The sequence below is a fragment of the Schistocerca americana genome, chromosome 2, assembly GCF_021461395.2.
Source record: "Schistocerca americana isolate TAMUIC-IGC-003095 chromosome 2, iqSchAmer2.1, whole genome shotgun sequence".
Lineage (NCBI taxonomy): Eukaryota > Metazoa > Arthropoda > Insecta > Orthoptera > Acrididae > Schistocerca > Schistocerca americana.
Genome location: NC_060120.1, coordinates 922,693,290 through 922,712,403, shown reverse-complemented (window position 1 = coordinate 922,712,403; position 19,114 = coordinate 922,693,290). Strand labels below are relative to the sequence as shown.

Sequence of the window (19,114 nt, the reverse complement as noted above, 5' to 3'; positions counted from 1 at the left end):
CTTAACTTCTCAGGTCATCAGTCCCCTAAAACGTACTACTACTTAAACATAACTAACCTAAGGACGTCAAACACATCCATGCCCGAGGCAGTATTCGAACCTGCGACCGTAGCGAGCCTGTAGCGCCTAGAACAGCTCGGCCACCCCTGCCGGCGAATGATGGTTTCTTAAATTTTAAATGAGGAAGAAAGGTTAGTGTTCGTAACCTACAGAGTTTACTTGAATGACACCATCTTTAAACATTGGTAGTTTCGATGTAAAAAATTATTTTCTACACTGAAACATTTCGAACGAAGCACAATTTCTAGAATCGTCGTTGGTAAAATAACCTTCATAAGGACGGTGACACCATTTTACAAATACTTGAATTTGACGGTATCATTATTTGGAGAGGATCCTAATTCCTCAATGTAATACACTGCGGGGAACAGAGAGCGCCGAGCGGTTCTAGGCGCTACAGTCTGGAACCGCGCGACTGCTACGGTCGCAGGTTGGAATACTGCCTCGGGCATGGATGTGTGTGATGTCCTTAGGTTAGTTAGGTTAAGTAGTTCTAAGTTCTAGGGGACTGATGACCTGAGAAGTTAAGTCCCATAGTGCTCAGAGCCATTTGAACCATATGATTTGAACAGAGAGCAGCAGCAGGGGTGAATAATATCCATTTCTAGGTGGCACTGTACCTAGTTTCCTGTCGACAATACGATTCCCTATCAAACATTTTCGAGATACGTAACAATCTTGATTTGCACCAAAAGTGATAATACTTGAAGGAGTCGAAAGTGATAATCCACAAGAGTGTATTTTGAGTTACTGCATGTCGTGTGTATGGTTAAACTGGAAGGCAAGGACATAAACAAAAAAGGATAAAAGGATGTATTTACAGCAGTAAATATGGAACTAATTATCATTTGCACGTATCACATTTGAAAACACATCACATCGGTTAAAGTGACAAGGCAAATCCTCAGTAAACTGAGGAATATTAGGACTTTTTATTTATTTTATTTTACACGTCTAGTTTCGTAGGACCAAACTGAGGAGCAAATTACAACATAAAAGTACTAACAGATGAAATAAAATGTTTATGAATTCAAAAAAAGACAAGGAATATATGTTAACGTAATCAACAATACCCCTCCCCATGAACCATGGACCTTGCCGTTGGTGGGGAGGCTTGCGTGCCTCAACGATACAGATAGCCGTACCGTAGGTGCAACCACAACGAAGGGGTATCTGTTCAGAGTGTGGTTCCTGAAGAGGAGCAGCAGCCTTTTCAGTAGTTGCAGGGCCAACAGTCTGGATGATTGACTGATCTGGCCGTGTAACACTAACCAAAATGGCCTTGCTGTTCTGGTACTGCGAACGGCTAAAAGCAAGGGGAAACTACAGCCGTAGTTTTTCCCGACGGCATGCAGCGTTACTGTATGATTAAATGATGATGGCGTCCTCTTGCGTAAAATATTCCGGAGGTAAAATAGTCCCCCATCCGGAACTCCAGGCGGGGAATACTCAAGAGGACGTTGTTATCAGCAGAAAGAAAACTGGAGTTCTACGGATCGGAGCGTGGAATGTCAGATCCCTTAGTCGGGCAGGTCGGTTAGAAAATTTAAAAACGTAAATGGATAGGTTAAAGTTAGATATAGTGGGAATTAGTGAAGTTCGGTGGCAGGAGGAACAAGACTTTTGACTTTTGGTCAGGTGAATACAGGGTTATAAATACAAAATCAAATAGGGGTAATGCAGGAGTAGGTTTAATAATGAATAAAAAATAGGAGTACGGGCAAGCCACTACAAACAGCATAGTGAACGCATTATTGTGGCCAAGATAGAAAAAAAATGGTTCAAATGGCTCTGAAAACTATGGGACTCAACTGCTGAGGTCATTAGTCCCCTAGAACTTTGAACGGCCAAGATAGACACGAAGCCCACGCCTACTACAGGTACAAGTTTATATGCCAACTAGCTCTGCAGATGACGAAGGAATTGATTAAATGTATGATGAGATAAAAAAAATTATTCAGGTAGTGAAGGGAGACGAAAATTTAATAGTCATGGGTGACTGGAATTCAAGAGTGGGAAAAGAGAAAGAAGGAAACATAGTAGGTGAATATGGATTGGGGCTAAGAAAGGAAAGAGGAAGCGGCCTGGTAGAATTTTGCGCAGAGCATAGCTTAATCATAGCTAACACTTGGTTTAAGAATCATGAAAGAAGGTTGTATACATGGAAGGTGGTATACATGGAAGAACCCTGGAGATACTAAAAGGTATCAAATAGATTATATAATGGTAAGACAGAGATTTAGGAACCAGGTTTTAAATTGTAAGACATTTCCAGGGGCAGATGTGGACTCTGACCACAATCTATTGGTTATGAACTATAGATTAAAACTGAAGACACTGCAAAAAGCTGGGAATTTAAGAAGATGGGACCTGGATAAACTGAAAGAACCAGATGTTCTACAGAGTTTAAGGGAGAACATAAGGGAACAATTGACCAATTGACAGGAATGGGGGAAAGAAATACAGTAGAAGAAGAATGGGTAACTTTGAGGAATGAAATATTGAAGGCAGCAGAGGATCAAATAGGTAAAAAGACGAGGGCTAGTAGAAATACTTGAGTAACACAAGAAATATTGAATTTAATTTATGAAAGGAGAAAATATGAAAATGCAGTAAGTGAAGCAGGCAAAAAGGAATACAAACGTCTCAAAAATGATATCGACAATAAGTGCAAAATGGCTAACCAGGCATGGCTAGAGGACAAATGTAAGCATGTAGAGGCTTATCTCACTAGGGGTAAGATAGATACTGCCTACAGGAAAATTAAAGACACCTTTGGAGAAAAGAGAATCACTTGCATGAATATCAAGAGATCAAATTGAAACCCAGTTCTAAGCAAAGACGGGAAAGCAGAAAGGTGGAAATAGTATATAGAGTGTATATACAAGGGCGATGTACTTGAGGACAGTATTATGGAAATGGAAGAGGATGTAGATGAAGATGAAATGGGAGTTATGATATTGCGTGAAGAGTTTGACAGAGCACTGAAAGACTTGAGTCGAAACAAGGCCCTGGGAGTAGACAACATTCCATTAGAACTGCTGACAGCCTTGGGAGAGCCAGTCCTAACGAAACTCTAACATCTGGTGAGCAAGATGTATGAGACAGGCGAAATACCCTCAGACTTCAAGAAGAATATAATAATCCCAATCCCAAAGAAAGCAGGTGTTGACAGATATGAAAATTACCGAACTATCAGTTTAATAAGTCACAGCTGCAAAATACTAACGCGAATTCTTTACAGACGACTGGAAAAACTGGCAGAAGCCGACCTCGGGGAAGATCAGTTTGGATTCCGTAGGAATGTTGGAACACGTGAGGCAATACCGACCCTACGACTTATCTTAGAATAAAGATTAAGGAAAGGCAAACCTACGTTTCTAGCATTTGTAGACTTAGAGAAAGCTTTTGACAATGTTGATTGGAATACTCTCTTTCAAACTATGAAGGTGGCAGGGGTAAAATACTGTGAGCGAAAGGCTATTTACAATTTGTACAGAAAGCAGATGGCAGTTTTAAGAGTCGAGGGGTATGAAAGGGAAGCAATGGTTGGGAAGGGAGTGAGACAGGGTTGTAGCCTATCCCCGATGTTATTCAATCTGTATATTGAGCAAGCAATAAAGGAAACAAAAGAAAAGTTCGGAGTAGTTATTAAAATCCATGGAGAAGAAATAAAAACTTTGAGGTTCGTCGATGACATTGTAATGTCGTCGAGCAGCTGCGCAAAACTATAGACCTATATCTCTGACGCCGATCTGTTGTAGAATTTGAGAACATGTTTTTTGCTCGAGTATCGTGTCGTTTTTGTAAACCCAGAATCTGCTCTGTACGAATCAACATGGATTCCGGAAACAGTGATCGTGTGAGACCCAATTCGCTTTATTTGTTCATGAGACCCAGAAAATATTAGATACAGACTCCCAGGTAGATGCTATTTTCCTTGACTTCCGGAAGGCGTTCGATACAGTTCCGCACTGTCGCCTGATAAACAAAGTAAGAGCCTACGGAATATCAGACCAGCTGTGTGGCTCGATTGAAGAGTTTTCAGCAAACAGAAGACAGCATGTTGTTATCAATGGAGAGACGTCTACAGACGTTAAAGTAACTTCTGGCGTGCCACAGGGGAGTGTTATGGGATCATTGCTTTTCAAAATATATATAAATGACCTAGTAGATAGTGTCGGAAGTTCCATGCGGCTTTTCGCGGTTGATGCTGTAGTATACAGAGAAGTTGCAGCATTAGAAAATTGTAGCGAAATGCAGGAAGATTTGCAGCGGATAGGCACTTGGTGCAGGGAGTGGCAACTGACCCTTAACATAGACAAATGTAATGTATTGCGAATACATAGAAAGAAGGATCCTTTATTGTATGATTATATGATAGAGAAACAGACACTGGTTGCAGTTACTTCTGTAAAATATCTGGGAGTATGCGTGCGGAACTGGATGCTGGACTAGAAGGGATCGGTTGGTAGGACATGTTCTGAGACATCGAGGGATCACCAATTTAGTATTGGAGGGCAGCGTGGAGGGTAAAAATCGTAGAGGGAGACCAAGAGATGAGTCCACTAAGCAGATTCAAAAGGATGTAGGCTGCAGTAGGTACTGGGAGATGAAGAAGCTTGCACAGGATAGAGTAGCATGGAGACCTGCATCAAACCAGTCTCAGGACTAAAGACCACAACAACAACAACAACAATCGACAATATACCTCAGGAGTCAGATTCGATTGGATTGCGCATGGATTACTGCTAAAATTCTTGAATTCTTGTGGTAGCTTATTGAAAATGGATTCTGTAGTATACTGCACACCTTTCTGCACAAGAGTTAAGGAAGTCCGATGTAAATGCAGGTTTGATTTTTGTCGAGTATTAACTGACTGAAAGCTGCTTATTCTTGGGAATAAGCTAACATTGTTAACAGTAAGGAATATATATACACTCCTGTAAAAGGAAAAAGGAACACATTGACACCGGTGTGTCAGACCCACCATACTTGCTCCGGACACTGCGAGAGAGCTGTACAAGCAATGATCACACGCACGGCACAGCGGACACACCAGGAACCGCGGTGTTGGCCGTCGAATGGCGCTAGCTGCGCAGCATTTGTGCACCGCCGCCGTCAGTGTCAGCCAGTTTGCCGTGGCATACGAAGCTCCATCGCAGTCTTTAACACTGGTAGCATGCCGCGACAGCGTGGACGTGAACCGTATGTGCAGTTGACGGACTTTGAGCGAGGGCGTATAGTGGGCATGCGGGAGGCCGGGTGGACGTACCGCCGAATTGCTCAACACGTGGGGCGTGAGGTCTCCACAGTACATCGATGTTGTCGCCAGTGGTCGGCGGAAGGTGCACGTGCCCGTCGACCTGGGACCGGACCGCAGCGACGCACAGATGCACGCCAAGACCGTAGGATCCTACGCAGTGCCGTAGGGGACCGCACCGCCACTTCCCAGCAAATTAGGGACACTGTTGCTCCTGGGGTATCGGCGAGGACCATTCGCAACCATCTCCATGAAGCTGGGCTACGGTCCCGCACACCGTTAGGCCGTCTTCCGCTCACACCCCAACATCGTGCAGCCCGCCTCCAGTGGTGTCGCGACAGGCGTGAATGGAGGAACGAATGGAGACGTGTCGTCTTTAGCGATGAGAGTCGCTTCTGCCTTGGTGCCAATGATGGTCGTATGCGTGTTTGGCGCCGTGCAGGTGAGCGCCACAATCAGGACTGCATACGACCGAGGCACACAGGGCCAACACCCGGAATCATGGTGTGGGGAGCGATCTCCTACACTGGCCGTACACCACTGGTGATCGTCGAGGGGACACTGAATAGTGCACGGTACATCCAAACCGTCATCGAACCCATCGTTCTACCATTCCTAGACCGGCAAGGGAACTTGCTGTTCCAACAGGACAATGCACGTCCGCATGTATCCCGTGCCACCCAACGTGCTCTAGAAGGTGTAAGTCAACTACCCTGGCCAGCAAGATCTCCTGATCTGTCCCCCATTGAGCATGTTTGGGACTGGATGAAGCGTCGTCTCACGCCGTCTGCACGTCCAGCACGAACGCTGGTCCAACTGAGGCGCCAGGTGGAAATGGCATGGCAAGCCGTTCCACAGGACTACATCCAGCATCTCTACGATCGTCTCCATGGGAGAATAGCAGCCTGCATTGCTGCGAAAGGTGGATATACACTGTACTAGTGCCGACATTGTGCATGCTCTGTTGCCTGTGTCCATGTGCCTGTGGTTCTGTCAGTGTGATCATGTGATGTATCTGACCCCAGGAATGTGTCAATAAAGTTTCCCCTTCCTGGGACAATGAATTCACGGTGTTCTTATTTCAATTTCCAGGAGTGTATATTGAAAGGCCAATATCAAAATACCCAGACTCGTGAACAGGGATTGAGAAGAGGTTCGTTAACTTTCACCACTGATTGCCCGAACCGCCCATTTTGAGCCAAAAATATCCTTTTATAATGGGAAGAGTTACCCCAAAATATAACACCATACGACATAAGCGAATGAAAATAAGGAAAGTAGACTACTTTTCGTGTCGAATTATCACTTACTTCAAGTACCGCTCGAATAGTAAAAATGGCAGCATTAAGTCTTTGAACAAGATCCTGAACGTTGGCTATCAACGACAGTCTACTATCTATCTGAACACCCAGAAATCAGAAGCGCTCAGTTTCACTGACCATACTCCCATTATATAAAATTAAAACGTCTTGTTTTGTTGAATTGTGCATTAGAAACTATAGAAACTGAGTCCTACTGTGATTTAGCCTTAGTTTATTTTCTATAAGCCATGAACTTATGTCTTGAACTTATGTCTTGAAACAGCGCCAGCGTTGTTCACAACATCCTTAAGTACCAAGCTAGTGTCATCATCAAACAGAAATACACTACTGGCCATTAAAATTGCTACACCAAGAAGAAATGCAGACGACAAACGGGTATTGATTCGACAAATATATTATACTAGAACTGACATGTGATTATACTTTCACGCAATTTGGGTGCATAGATCCTGAGAAATCAGTACCCAGAACAACCACCTCTGGGCGTAATAACGGCCTCGATACGCCTGGGCAATGAGTCAAACAGAGCTTGGATGGCGTGTACAGGTACAGCTGCCCATGCAGCTTCAACACGATACCACAGTTCATCAACAGTAGTGAAACGCGTTTTGTGACGATCCAGTTGCTCGCCCACCATTGACCAGACGTTTTAAATTGGTGAGAGATCCGGAGAATGTTATGGCAAGGGCAGCAGTCCAACATTTCCTGTATCCAGAAAGGCCCGCACAGGACCTGCAACATGCCGTCGTGCATTATCCTGCTGAAATGTAGGGTTTCGCAGGGATCGAATGAACGGTAGAGCCACGGGTCGTATCACACCTGAATTGTAACATCCACTGTTCAAAGTGCCGTCAATGCAAACAAGAGGTGACCGAGACGTGTAACCAATGGCGCCCCATACCATCACGCTGGGCGATACGCCAGTATGGCGATGACGAATACAGGCTTCCAATGTGCGTACACCTCGATGTCGCCGAACGCGGATGCAATCACCATGATGCTGTAAACAGAACCTGGATTCATCCGAAGAAATGACGTTTTGCCATTCGTGCACCCAGGTTCGTCGTTGAGTACACCATCGCAGGCGCTTCTGTCTGTGATGCAGCGTCAAGGGTAGCCGCATCCATGGTCTCCGAGCTGCTAGTCCATGCTGCTGCAAACGTCGTCGAACTGTTCGTGCAGATGGTTGTTGTCTTGCAAACGTCCCCATCTGTTGACTCAGGGATCGAGACGTGGCTGTACGATCCGTTACAGCCATGCGGATAAGATGCCTGTCATCTCGACTGCTAGTGATACGAGGCCGTTGGGATCCAGCACGGCGCTCGGTATTACCCTCCTGAACCCACCAATTCCATATTCTGCTAACAGTCATTGGATCTCGACCAACGCTAGCAACAATGTCGCGATGCGATTAGCCTCAATCGCGATAGGCTACAATTCGTTCTTTATCAAAGTCGGAAACGTGATGGTACGCATTTCTCCTCCTTACACGAGGGATCACAACAACGTTTCACTGGGCAACGCCAGTCAACCGTTGTTTGCGTATGAGAAATCGGTTGGAAACTTTCCTCATGTCAGCACGTTGTAGGTCTCGCCTCCGGCATCAACCTTGTGTGAATGCTCTGAAAAGCAAATCATTTCCATATCACAGCATCTTCTTACTGTCGGTTAAATTTCGCGTGAGTAGCACGTCATCTTCGTGGTGTAGCAATTTTATTGGCCAGTAGTGTATTTTAGAGTCACCTGTAATACTAGAGGGCATATCATTTATATAAATAAGGAACTGCAAAGGCTCCAGCACTCATCCCCAGGGCACCCCAATTGAACCGTGCCCCATTCAGACGCCACATCATAGCCATTCTCAACACTGTGGAGAATAACCTTTTGCTGTCTGTTATTACAGTAAGAGGTGAACCAATTATGAGCTACTCCCCGTATTGCATAATGGTCCAACTTCTGGAGTAACAATTTGTTATCAAATGCTTTAGTTAAATTAAAAGGATGTCTAGACTTCTAAATCTTTTGTTTAAGCCATCCTGTACCTCACAGAGAAAAGAGAATATAGCATTTTCAGTTGTTAAACCACTTCTAAAACCAAACTGTACATTTGATAGCAAATTACGTGAAATAAAATCATCAGTAACCCCTACAAACACATTCTTTTCAGAAACTTTAGCAAACACTGATGGCATAGGAACAGGACTAAAATCGTGTACGTTATCCGTTTCCCCCATTTTATAATGCGGCTTTATTACTGGGTACTTCAGTCGTTCAGGAAACTGACCATTCTTAAAGCAAAAATTACAAATATGGCTAAGTACAGGGCTAACAAATGCATCCCAGTACTTTATTATTCTGCTAGATACTCCATTATATCCATGAGGGTTCTTAGGCTTCTGTGATTTAGTTATTGACTCTATCTCCCCCTTGCCAGTATCACAGAAGTGTGTTTCAGACATCAGTCTCCGAAATGCATTTTCCACAGCAGTTGTATGATTCCGTGTAGAAACAAAGTTTTTACTTAATTCACCAGCAATGCTCAGGAAGTGGTTGTTAAGTACTGTACATATATCTGACTTAACACTAACAGAAACATTTTTACTGAGAACTGACTTTATATCGTTGACGTTGTGCTCCTGACCAGACACTTCCTTCACGGCTGACATTATGGTTTTAATTTTATCCTGTGAATTAGCTATTCTATTTACTGAGAAGAAGCGGCACTGGATGCGGAAACTGACAGCTGTCGGGAGAGCGGTGTGCTGAGCACATGCGCATCCATATCCGCTAAGGCTCAAGATGACATGGTAGCCGCTCGGTACCACTGGGCTTTCCGAGACCTGTTTGGACGGCGTTTGTTTTATGAGTTAAATGATGATATTTTAAGTCGTTAACTTAATTTAAACGTTGTTATAAGTTTTAAAACAATTTAAAAAATTAAAGCTTACCCAGAGGAAGGATCGAAGCTGGACCAGCCACGTGGCAAGCAAGTCTGCTGGAGCTGCAGCTACTTCGCTGTACTGCCATAGCATATAGATTGACTGGTACATGAGCTGTGAGTAAAACTTCAGATCCGTTTTCCGCGGAATGTACTCCGTTTTATAACTTTTATGGAGGTACACCCTTGAGGGATGTCAATAACGCGCTCGTCGATCTCTGGCCTGAATGCAAGCACTTATTGATAGAATTGTTGGATGTCCCCATGAAGGATGCCAAATTATGTCCAATTGGCACGTAGATCGTCAAACTCCCGAGATTGTTGGAGGGCGCTGCCCGTAATGCTTCAAATGCTTTCAGTTGGGGAGAGAACAGCGAAATTTTTGCCTGAGGTAGGGTTTGGCAAGCCCGAAGACAAGCAGTAGCAAATCTGATCGGGTGTAAGCAAACGTTATCTTGCTGCAATGTAAGCCCAAGATGGCTTGCCCTGAATGGTATAGAACACCGTTGACGTACCGTACCACTGTGCTCTAAGGGTGACGCTGATGACAACCAAAATAGTTATGCTATGGAGTGAAATGGTACCCCAGACTATCACTTCTGGGTCGTACGGCTGGCGACAGTTAGGTTGTTATCCCACCGCTTTCCGTGGTGTGTCCAATGGTCATCTGGGCTTGCTTCCTTTTTTTTGGGGTTAGAGTCTATTAGGGAATGTGATGTGTGTGACAACACAAGCAGCTAAAAAGTTGTAAGTAGGAGTCGCAGGCCCTTGTTCGAAGAACAACGTGAAGGGTGTAGAGCGAAGACGGACCTGTTACTGATGAGAGTTACCTCAGAAGCAGAATTAAATTTTTGATCGTTTATCATAGGTTGGGAAAGTCAAAACACCGGGTGATCAAAAAGTCAGTATAAATTTGAAAACTGAATAAATCACGGAATAATGTAGATAGAGAGGTACAAATTGACACACGTGCTTGGAATGACATGGGGTTTTATTAGAACCAAAAAAGATACGAAAGTTCAAAAATATTAGTAGCTTAGGTGAACAAAGGTTATGTCGTGTCGTTACGTCATCTCTCATCCTGCTGATGGTAAGCAGGACGATGGTAATCATCGTTTTGTGAACTTTCTCGGTGTTGTATTAAACAGTCGCTGATGACAATTTTCGTCGCGACTTTATCTGTCGTTTGTTGTAGCCTTGAAGAATATGGTGGGTACTTAATTGCCAAGTGGATCGTAAACTATCAAAGTCCTTTGTGAAAGTATTATTATTATTATTATTATTATTATTATTATTTCAGTCAGAAGTCGGTATCAGTATTATTACCATTATTTCAGTCAGGAGTCGCTTGTGAGTTGAGTATAAAAGTGTTCTTGTCAATCAGATTTAGCCGCTACGGATAGGCTCCGAGAATTCTGGTGCATGGCGACTACATAATGCACACCAGGTAAGAGCAGGTAGGTTTTGACAGATAGAGGAAGAGTGGTTGGACCAGGAGTACACAGAACCGGAAGGAAGGTCTCTGTTATCACCCAATCACGAACCCCGATTATTACACACAGATCGTTCTAACGTACGATGCTGGCTTGTTTTTGGCCTATTCCTCCTATCCAAATCGACGCACTAATTAATCATGGCTACACAGCTTGAGGCGTTTCAAAGTAGCGCAGCTCGAAACCACTGGAATAAATAATAGTGAGTAAAGTGGCTTCACGTTCCTATCTGTGATACTGATTGTTTTACTCGAATTAGTCTTTACTACTTTCTCGCAAAGTACTTACTATTCTTCGTGGCACACCCTGTACGTATAAGTCAACTATCCGGAAACTGACAAAGTTGGTACGTTCGCTTCACTGCGAAACGGATCTGAAGAGACGTTGAGAAAACACCCACCTGATGAAACTCTGGACGGCGGGTTGCCTCAGCATCCACTGCACACACACTGGTGTGGCGTCTCGAAGCATCGACATCGTCTCCACGGGGGACTGCTGCGCTGTAGATTCCAGGTCCAAATCGCCGATGATGTTGTACCCCACAGATAAGTCGATTTCTGTTAAGTTCTCATGACTAATCTGCAAAAAAGAGACACTAGATACGACGAACGAAGCTTGGTAGAATGCTTCTCTCATACCAACAATGAATCAAATGCTGCTCGGCCACCTTGTTTAGTAGTCATAGAAGACGCTTTCGATATTGCATGCCATTCAGCTTTTCTGTTTAAACTCTTAACTAAATCAATCTTGTCTACAAATTTTCCTTGTTTTTATCCCAACGGACTTCGTATATTACCGTCGACCATAACCAATTTCATGTCTTTCATTGGTTTTTACAAGTCTCCTGTGGATACTTCCGTTTTCGATTATCTTCCCTTTACACAGCTGACATACCCGTATCACTACACCGCTGCCTTCCGAAGATCCACCGAGCACACTTCGCTTCGCATGACGGCCGAGAAAGTTCTGCTTGTTCCCGCCTCTTTCTTAGCAATACAAGAGTTTCCTTATTTGTTCTCAATGGCTTGTGAGTCATTGTGTGCTTTACATAATTGATTGTCTCTCGGCGTCTCGTGTTTGTGATTTCATTTTGATGCGGCTTTGTCTTGCCCCGTGATGTCAATGGCTCCCAGGAACATTCTACCCACTTCATAACAAATATATAAGAAACTATCAGCCTCGATTGCGGTAATGAAACCAAACTTTAGCTAGGTTTCAACCCAAATAATTGAGCCGTCTTCAGAAGATATACCTGAATCTATAATTTTTCTAAGAGGGCATGGTCTAGAAATAAAGCTAAAACAGCCTGAATAGGCGTAGTCACATTTTAAAAATGCGGTACGTATGTACTAAGTCAACACCAAGACTTAAGCTCTGGCGTGCGCCTCGTCTCCTCGGGAGCTCACGTGCCCTCTTAGACAAATTATAGACTCAGGTATATCTTCTGAAGAAGGCTCAATTATTTGGGCTGAAACCTAGGTAAAGGTTGGTTTCATTACCGCAATCGAGGGTGATAGTTTCTTACATATTAAATTATCACGGTTGCTGACTGAGCTGCAATGTTGAAAGTACAAAAATCACTTCATAACAGGTTCACGTGGCTTACTTCGGTTCCGAATCGTATGTATTTACGTCAAGTTTCTAGACGATCTGTATGTTCACAGGCTCCTTTTGCAGCACGGACAAGTCCCCTTCACTCATCGCGATGGCTCTGCTATTGTGGTTATTCCGGCGAATGCGGAGGTAAAATTTTCGAATGTTTGGCTGTTTAACCTTCCGCCCGAAGTTGACATTTTTCTGAGGACCGTCCTGCTTCCATTTGGGGGTATATGGAATATACGGCACGAACGCTGGTCCGCTCACCATCGGTTACAAGTTTATAGCGCACTTCGATCCGTGGACATGGTTATCATTTCCAGATGTGTGGATACAGGGTACTTATAATCTACACAGGAGAAGAAGGGATCTGTTTTAAATGTAATAAGAGTCGACAGCTGCGTAAAAGTTGCTCTCGTCCTGACCAGTTATGAACGACGTAAAAACTAACTTTAGCGGATTTTGTTTCTCAAATGACAATCATTGTGCCTAACCAGGTTTCTGAGGGGCAAGGCGAGCCGTCGCGTGATGTTCCTAGCGCATTTCCGCCGTTAACCTCGCAAAGGGACTTCACCACTGTAGCTTCCGCGCCGCCACCACATCCACTTCACAACAAATACGAACGCAAGATGGTGACGAGGCAGACATTCCTCTTCGCTTCTCCGCTCTACTGAAAAGATTCCGGTAGAAGAGGCCTCTCCCCTCACTGAGTTTAGACCGAATGGTAACATGTCGGGTGCCGTTCAAGTGTCGAAAGCGTCCAGCACTCCCTCCGACCTGACTCCCGAGACTGAGACAGCCTCTTCAAAATCACATGAAGATAGATCTGTTCCGGAGCTCCGTACTATATCTATGGACTTTCTGACATCCCTGAGTCTGTAAGGTATCCCCCCTCCATTTTTCTGCTCCCCTGGATGGGGAAAGTATGCCACAAACCGCTGCTGATCAGAATCAGATCGACCCAAGTTTGCCAGCGGAACATGTGGTGACGGTAAAAGACGTACCATCAGTTTTCGTTTCTGTTGATTCCCAGGAGCCTCACCGACCACCTGTGAAAGAGTGGGGTGTATCCTCTGTACCTGACATTGAATTTCAAAGGACCCCCCTCTCCCCCCCCCCCCCCCCCACGTTGTCCCATGCGACAGTCGCCTTTCTGCACAGCCGCAAAATACAGCTTTTCTATTCACGGCTTTCCTACTTTCTCTAATGTGACTCCTGAACTGTCTACTGATACTGCATTATTTTACAGAGAGGGAGTACCGCTGATTGATTTCGTAGTTTTTGATAACGGCCAAGAAAAGGCTGTTTTTTGTGACCTTACTTAAATTCTTCTTTACGCCCATAAGGGGTCGGGTAATTCCACGGATCGTGCGCGTTTATATAAATAGGGGTATAGTTTATTTATTTCGTAAAAAATCGCAGAAGCTTCTGTTAGCTCAAAATATTAATTGTGTTTTGCGTCCTGTGGATCAGACTACTAATTTTAATTTCAGTAAGAAACTAGGCTATTTGGTACGTTCTTTGCAAATACGAGACGCATGTATCTGTCAATACTCCACTCTCGTCAGGTATACGCACTTTACAGCTACTTAAAACAGTAGACTCGATAGTTTTTATCTTTCTGACTATTTATGTTATCAGCTGTTAGCAACAGACGTATACCCGCTTGTTTCACTGTTCACTTGTGCCGTAGCTGTAACTTTAAACCCTGTGCCGCAACCAATAAAACCGTATTTCCTCGCCTGGATGTTGAACGCACCGAACTAGTTGGCGCAGTGGTTAGCACACTCCACCAGCATTCGGCAGGAAGACGGTTCAAACCCACCTCCGGCCATACAGATTTAGGCTTTCCGTGATTTCCTAAATAGCTCTAGGCAAATGCCGAGATGGTTTCCTGGAAAGAGCACGGCCGATTTCCTTCTCCATGCTTGAAACAATTCTAGCTTGTGCTCCGTCTCTAATGCTTCGATGTCGGCGGGACGTTAAACAGTTGTCTTCCTGAAACTTCCTGGCAGATTAAAACTGTGGGCCAGACCGAGACTCGAACTCGGGACCTTTGCCTTTGGCGGGCAACTCCTCTACCAACTGAGCTACCCAATCACGACTCACGCCCCGTCCTCACAGCTTTACTTCTGCCAATATCTCGTCTCCTACCTTACAAACTTTACAGAAGCTCTCCTGCGAACCTTGCAAAAAAATGGTTCAAATGGCTCTGAGCACTATGGGACTTTACATCTGAGGTCATCAGTCCCCTAGAACTTAGAACTACTTAAACCTAACTAACCTAAGGACATCACACACATCCATGCCCGAGGCAGGATTCGAACCTGCGACCGTAGCGGTCGCGCGGGTCCAGATTAAAGCGCCTAGAACCGCTCGGCCACACCTGCCGGCTGCGAACCTTGCAGAACAAGCACTCCTGAAAGAAAGGATATTGCGGAGACATGGCTTAGCCACAGCCTAGGCGATGTTTCCAGAATGAGATTTTCACTCTGCAGCGGTAGAGCACTTGCCCGCGAAAGGCAAAGGTCCCGAGTTCGAGTCTTGGTCCGGCACACAGTTTTTTATCTGCCAGGAAGTTTCATATCAGCGCACACTCCCCCGCAGAGTGAAAATCTCATACTAGTATTCCTCTTTCCTGAAGATCTTTTAACACTCGAACCCCCAGAGGGATCAAGATGACCCTTTTCGGTTTTTAAGTGCTAGCTATGTTTTGAAGAATGATTCAAGCGACATTTACTTTCGTGACATTTATTTATTTCGCATATACTCTCATTATATTAAAAAAACAGTGCATTTCGCCTAATTCATAATCACTTTTTCCAGTTTTTCCTTTGACGCCCAGAGGGGTCATATTGACCACTTTAGAAAAAAGCTATAATTTTATTTATAGTTGTTCCATGCATTCTCAAGTCTCGGCTCCTTTACTCTGTAGTGCAATAATTTACTTTCGTTCATATTACTGCTGTATGAAATAACAAAAATGGACTCGGTTCACCATTGTTCGTCATCCCCTTGTAAGAATCAGTCTTTCAAAGGTGATTGTGAGCTGAAGATTGAAACGTATCGGAAAGAGTATTTAGGGGATCAAAAGATTCTTGCATAGTTACAAAGAGTTATGGAGTGTGATTCAGATGGTGGCTCACTTTTTTGTGAGGATTCAGAGGAAGAGTTTTTACCGCAGACAGTGAAAGAAGGTGATTCATCTAATACTAATGATTCTGATTCTTCAGATACAGATAATGGAAGTTTAGAGTCTACTAAGTACATTATTATTATTGCTGCTAATTTATAATCATCATATTCTTATATACATGTAATGTTACTGAACTTAATTTAGATTTTATGGTGGCTTTCTTACATTTGTTCTATTATTCGTGCTCTATATATCGAGAAAAATAATGTAACAGAAGAGAAGATAATTCTGTTCCTCGGAGTGTAGAACAAGTTACTGCTTCTTCATCGGCTGATGAAAGAAAGAAGTTGCTCCTGATGGGACAGTCTAGATAGAAGCAGTACCTAATTCACAAGGTGAGCGTCTTCCTAATCACACGCAGAAAGAAATGTAAGTGATGAACTTGTATCAAGTGCTTGGCACTTGTTCATAGACAATTATATAAGCAAACATATTTTGAAATGCACTGTAACAGAGGCACACAGAATACTAGGAAATGACAGCTGGTCAATGACCATGGAAGAATTAGAAGCATTTATTGCTCGTGGTGTGAGTAGTTCCCCAAGTACAGACCTTCACAGCTTATGGTCAGATTCATGGGGTACCATTTTGTGTGGAAACCGTGAGTAGAAATAGATTCTGTGAGATTATGAGATTCCTGAGGTTTGACGAGAAGTGTACACATTCAATGCAATTACAGAACGATAATTTTTCATTGGTTTATCCTGTCTGGATCAAATTCATAGAAAACTATATAATGTGTTACAAACCTGGAAGTGACATGACAATAGATGAGAAGCTCTTCCCAAGTTAAACTATATGCCCATTCACACAATTCATGGCTTCAAAGCTTGACAGGTATGGGCACAAATACTGGTTAGCTGAAGCTGTTGAAAGCAAGTACATACTCAATAGTTTCCTTTATCTTGGTAAGGCTACTGCACGATCCCAAGATTATGTAATGATGGAACCATTTCTGGGCAAAGGCCGAAATGACACTACAGGCAATTACTTCATTTCACTCAAACTAGCCAAAAAGTGAAAGAAAAATCAACCTCCATTGTAGAAACAGTAAATAGAACAAGAAGAGGAATGCCACATGTTCGGAAGTCCTCTGTATTCCACAAAAGTTTTAAAACATGATGATATTTCCTTGACAGTATATCAAGGAAAGAAAGCAGAAAATTTACTAGTAATGTCTTCCCTTCATCCTAGAGTTACCATAAATACAAATGAGAAAAGACTCCACAAACTGTATGTTATTACAACAAAACAAAATTTGGGGTTGACATAGTAGACAAAATGGAGAGGCAGCATTCAGTCAAGGCTTCCTCAAGAAGGTGGCCAGTGCACTACTTCTACAATATCCTTGACCTAGCAGGAATAAATGCATATGTAGTATTTAGAGTTGTTACTGGGAAGAAGATCAAAGAAGATATTTTATTCAGCAGCTTGCAGATGAACTACGCTCTGAGCATGTGAAGAGTCGCTTTCCTTGTATGACCACAGGCAAGTATGAAAAGAATGAAACTGAACACGAAATGTCACATAAGCTCGGTAAAAGCAAATTTAATGAAACTGTTTCCATGTGCAATGTTTGTAAGAAGATGGTTTGTGTAAAATGTACAAGGGAAACTGAATACAATTGTGTCAATTGCGTAAAACAATGAAGTAGCTGACATTTCTGTGCTCATGAAAAGTTCAATTTTTTATGAATTTAGAACAAAGAAAAGCTTGTCACTTGCTTACAGTTGTTTGTGTGTTACCGGGTTCAGTGAAATTTGATTATATGTCAATAAATAATACAATTTGAGCCTGTTCCTTTTTTGCACAACTGGATATAAATCTTGTAAACATTATGATATAATAAATGCTTAAAATTTGAAAGTAATAAAGCATAAAACTTTTTTAAATGGTAGGGGTCAAAATGACCCCTCCGGGCGTTCAAGGGGGCAGGCAAAGTCTGGGCGTCAGAGTGTTAAGCTCCATTTTCAAGAACTGATGGTGACTATAGGGTAAGAAAATGTTCCGTCCATTTTACAGCTTTCTCTGAAACGTTATTTTTCCAGTGTTTATTGAAATATATAGTTATTTAGTTTATACAGTGTACTGAATGACCATTTTTTAATACTCCTTACAAGTATTAAAAATATTTTTCAATTTCTTAGCATAATCCTCGCATCAGACTCTAAATTTCAGAATCAAATGTGATACTGAGATCATAATTCACCACATAACCTCCGCGAAGCTCCCACGACAAAATTCGGTGCATTTTTGAGTCAGTCATAGAAAGTGTTCATGACTAACTGGCTTTTAGGAATAATATTTTTGTCAATGCCAACGGCCTTGCCGCAATGGTAACACCGGTTTCCGTCAGATCACCGAAGCCGGGCTGGGCTAGCACTTGGATGTGTCATCATCCATGTCTGACGAGTGCTGTTGGCAAGCGGGGTGCACGCAGCCCTTGTGAAGCCAATTGAGGAGCTACTTGACTACTGACCACATGCCCCCCCTGCATCCGCATCCGGTGACGCCTAAGGGCTAACGATGGCATGGTGGCCGGTCGGTACCATCGGACGGTGTTTGTTTCTTGTTTATTTCTCTCAGTATTCTGTTTTCACTTTGAATGAATTTGTTTAAATTATAATGATTAATGAGTCCATGTTATACTTTACTGTCTCGAGGTTTGCGTTCACCTAGTATTTAATTTCCAATAAACATTCAATCAACTTTTACAACACGTACAATAAAAATATAGTTGATGAATATAAGCTCAATTATTAAGCATAAATCATGATTTTTTTATATATTGCAGTATTCATGTTTCACTTTTACTTATACAAAATACATAATACAAAATGAACTCGATAAAAGAATAAATTCACCCCGAAGGGGGATGTTTGTAAAGTACTCTTCGCCCTCTGCATCACAGAACACCTTCAGTTCCAGCAGATCACGATACTTTCTCTGGCAATGGGTAGCAGTTCTGAAACACTGGATTTTTCTTATTTTGGTACGTAACAATCAATACTGCTAAACTTAAACGATGGCAATAGCCTGACCAACTGTAATTTCCAACTCTGACACATCCACTTCACTGTATATTGCAGTCCTACGTAACTTGTTAAACCATTAAATTTCAACTGAAAACGAACCTGGAAACCGCGCTGTATGGCAAAACCCCCAAAACAGACTAAAATTGCTAATGTTCGAGACATGGCGAGTACACTCTTCCATCGACACTGTTTAACGTCTATCCGGTGACGA

At 43.0% G+C, this 19,114-nt stretch overlaps 1 protein-coding gene across 1 annotated transcript in view; it reads right to left on the bottom strand.

Moving 5' to 3' along the window:
* The window catches only part of LOC124594552 (UDP-glucosyltransferase 2-like), a 40,527-nt gene that overhangs the window by 7,374 nt on the left and 14,039 nt on the right, over positions 1-19,114 (bottom strand). The window contains exon 3 of the mRNA XM_047132923.1: positions 11,477-11,655. Within this exon, the coding sequence (XP_046988879.1) occupies positions 11,477-11,655 (179 nt within the window). The remainder of the gene's footprint in view (positions 1-11,476; positions 11,656-19,114) is intronic.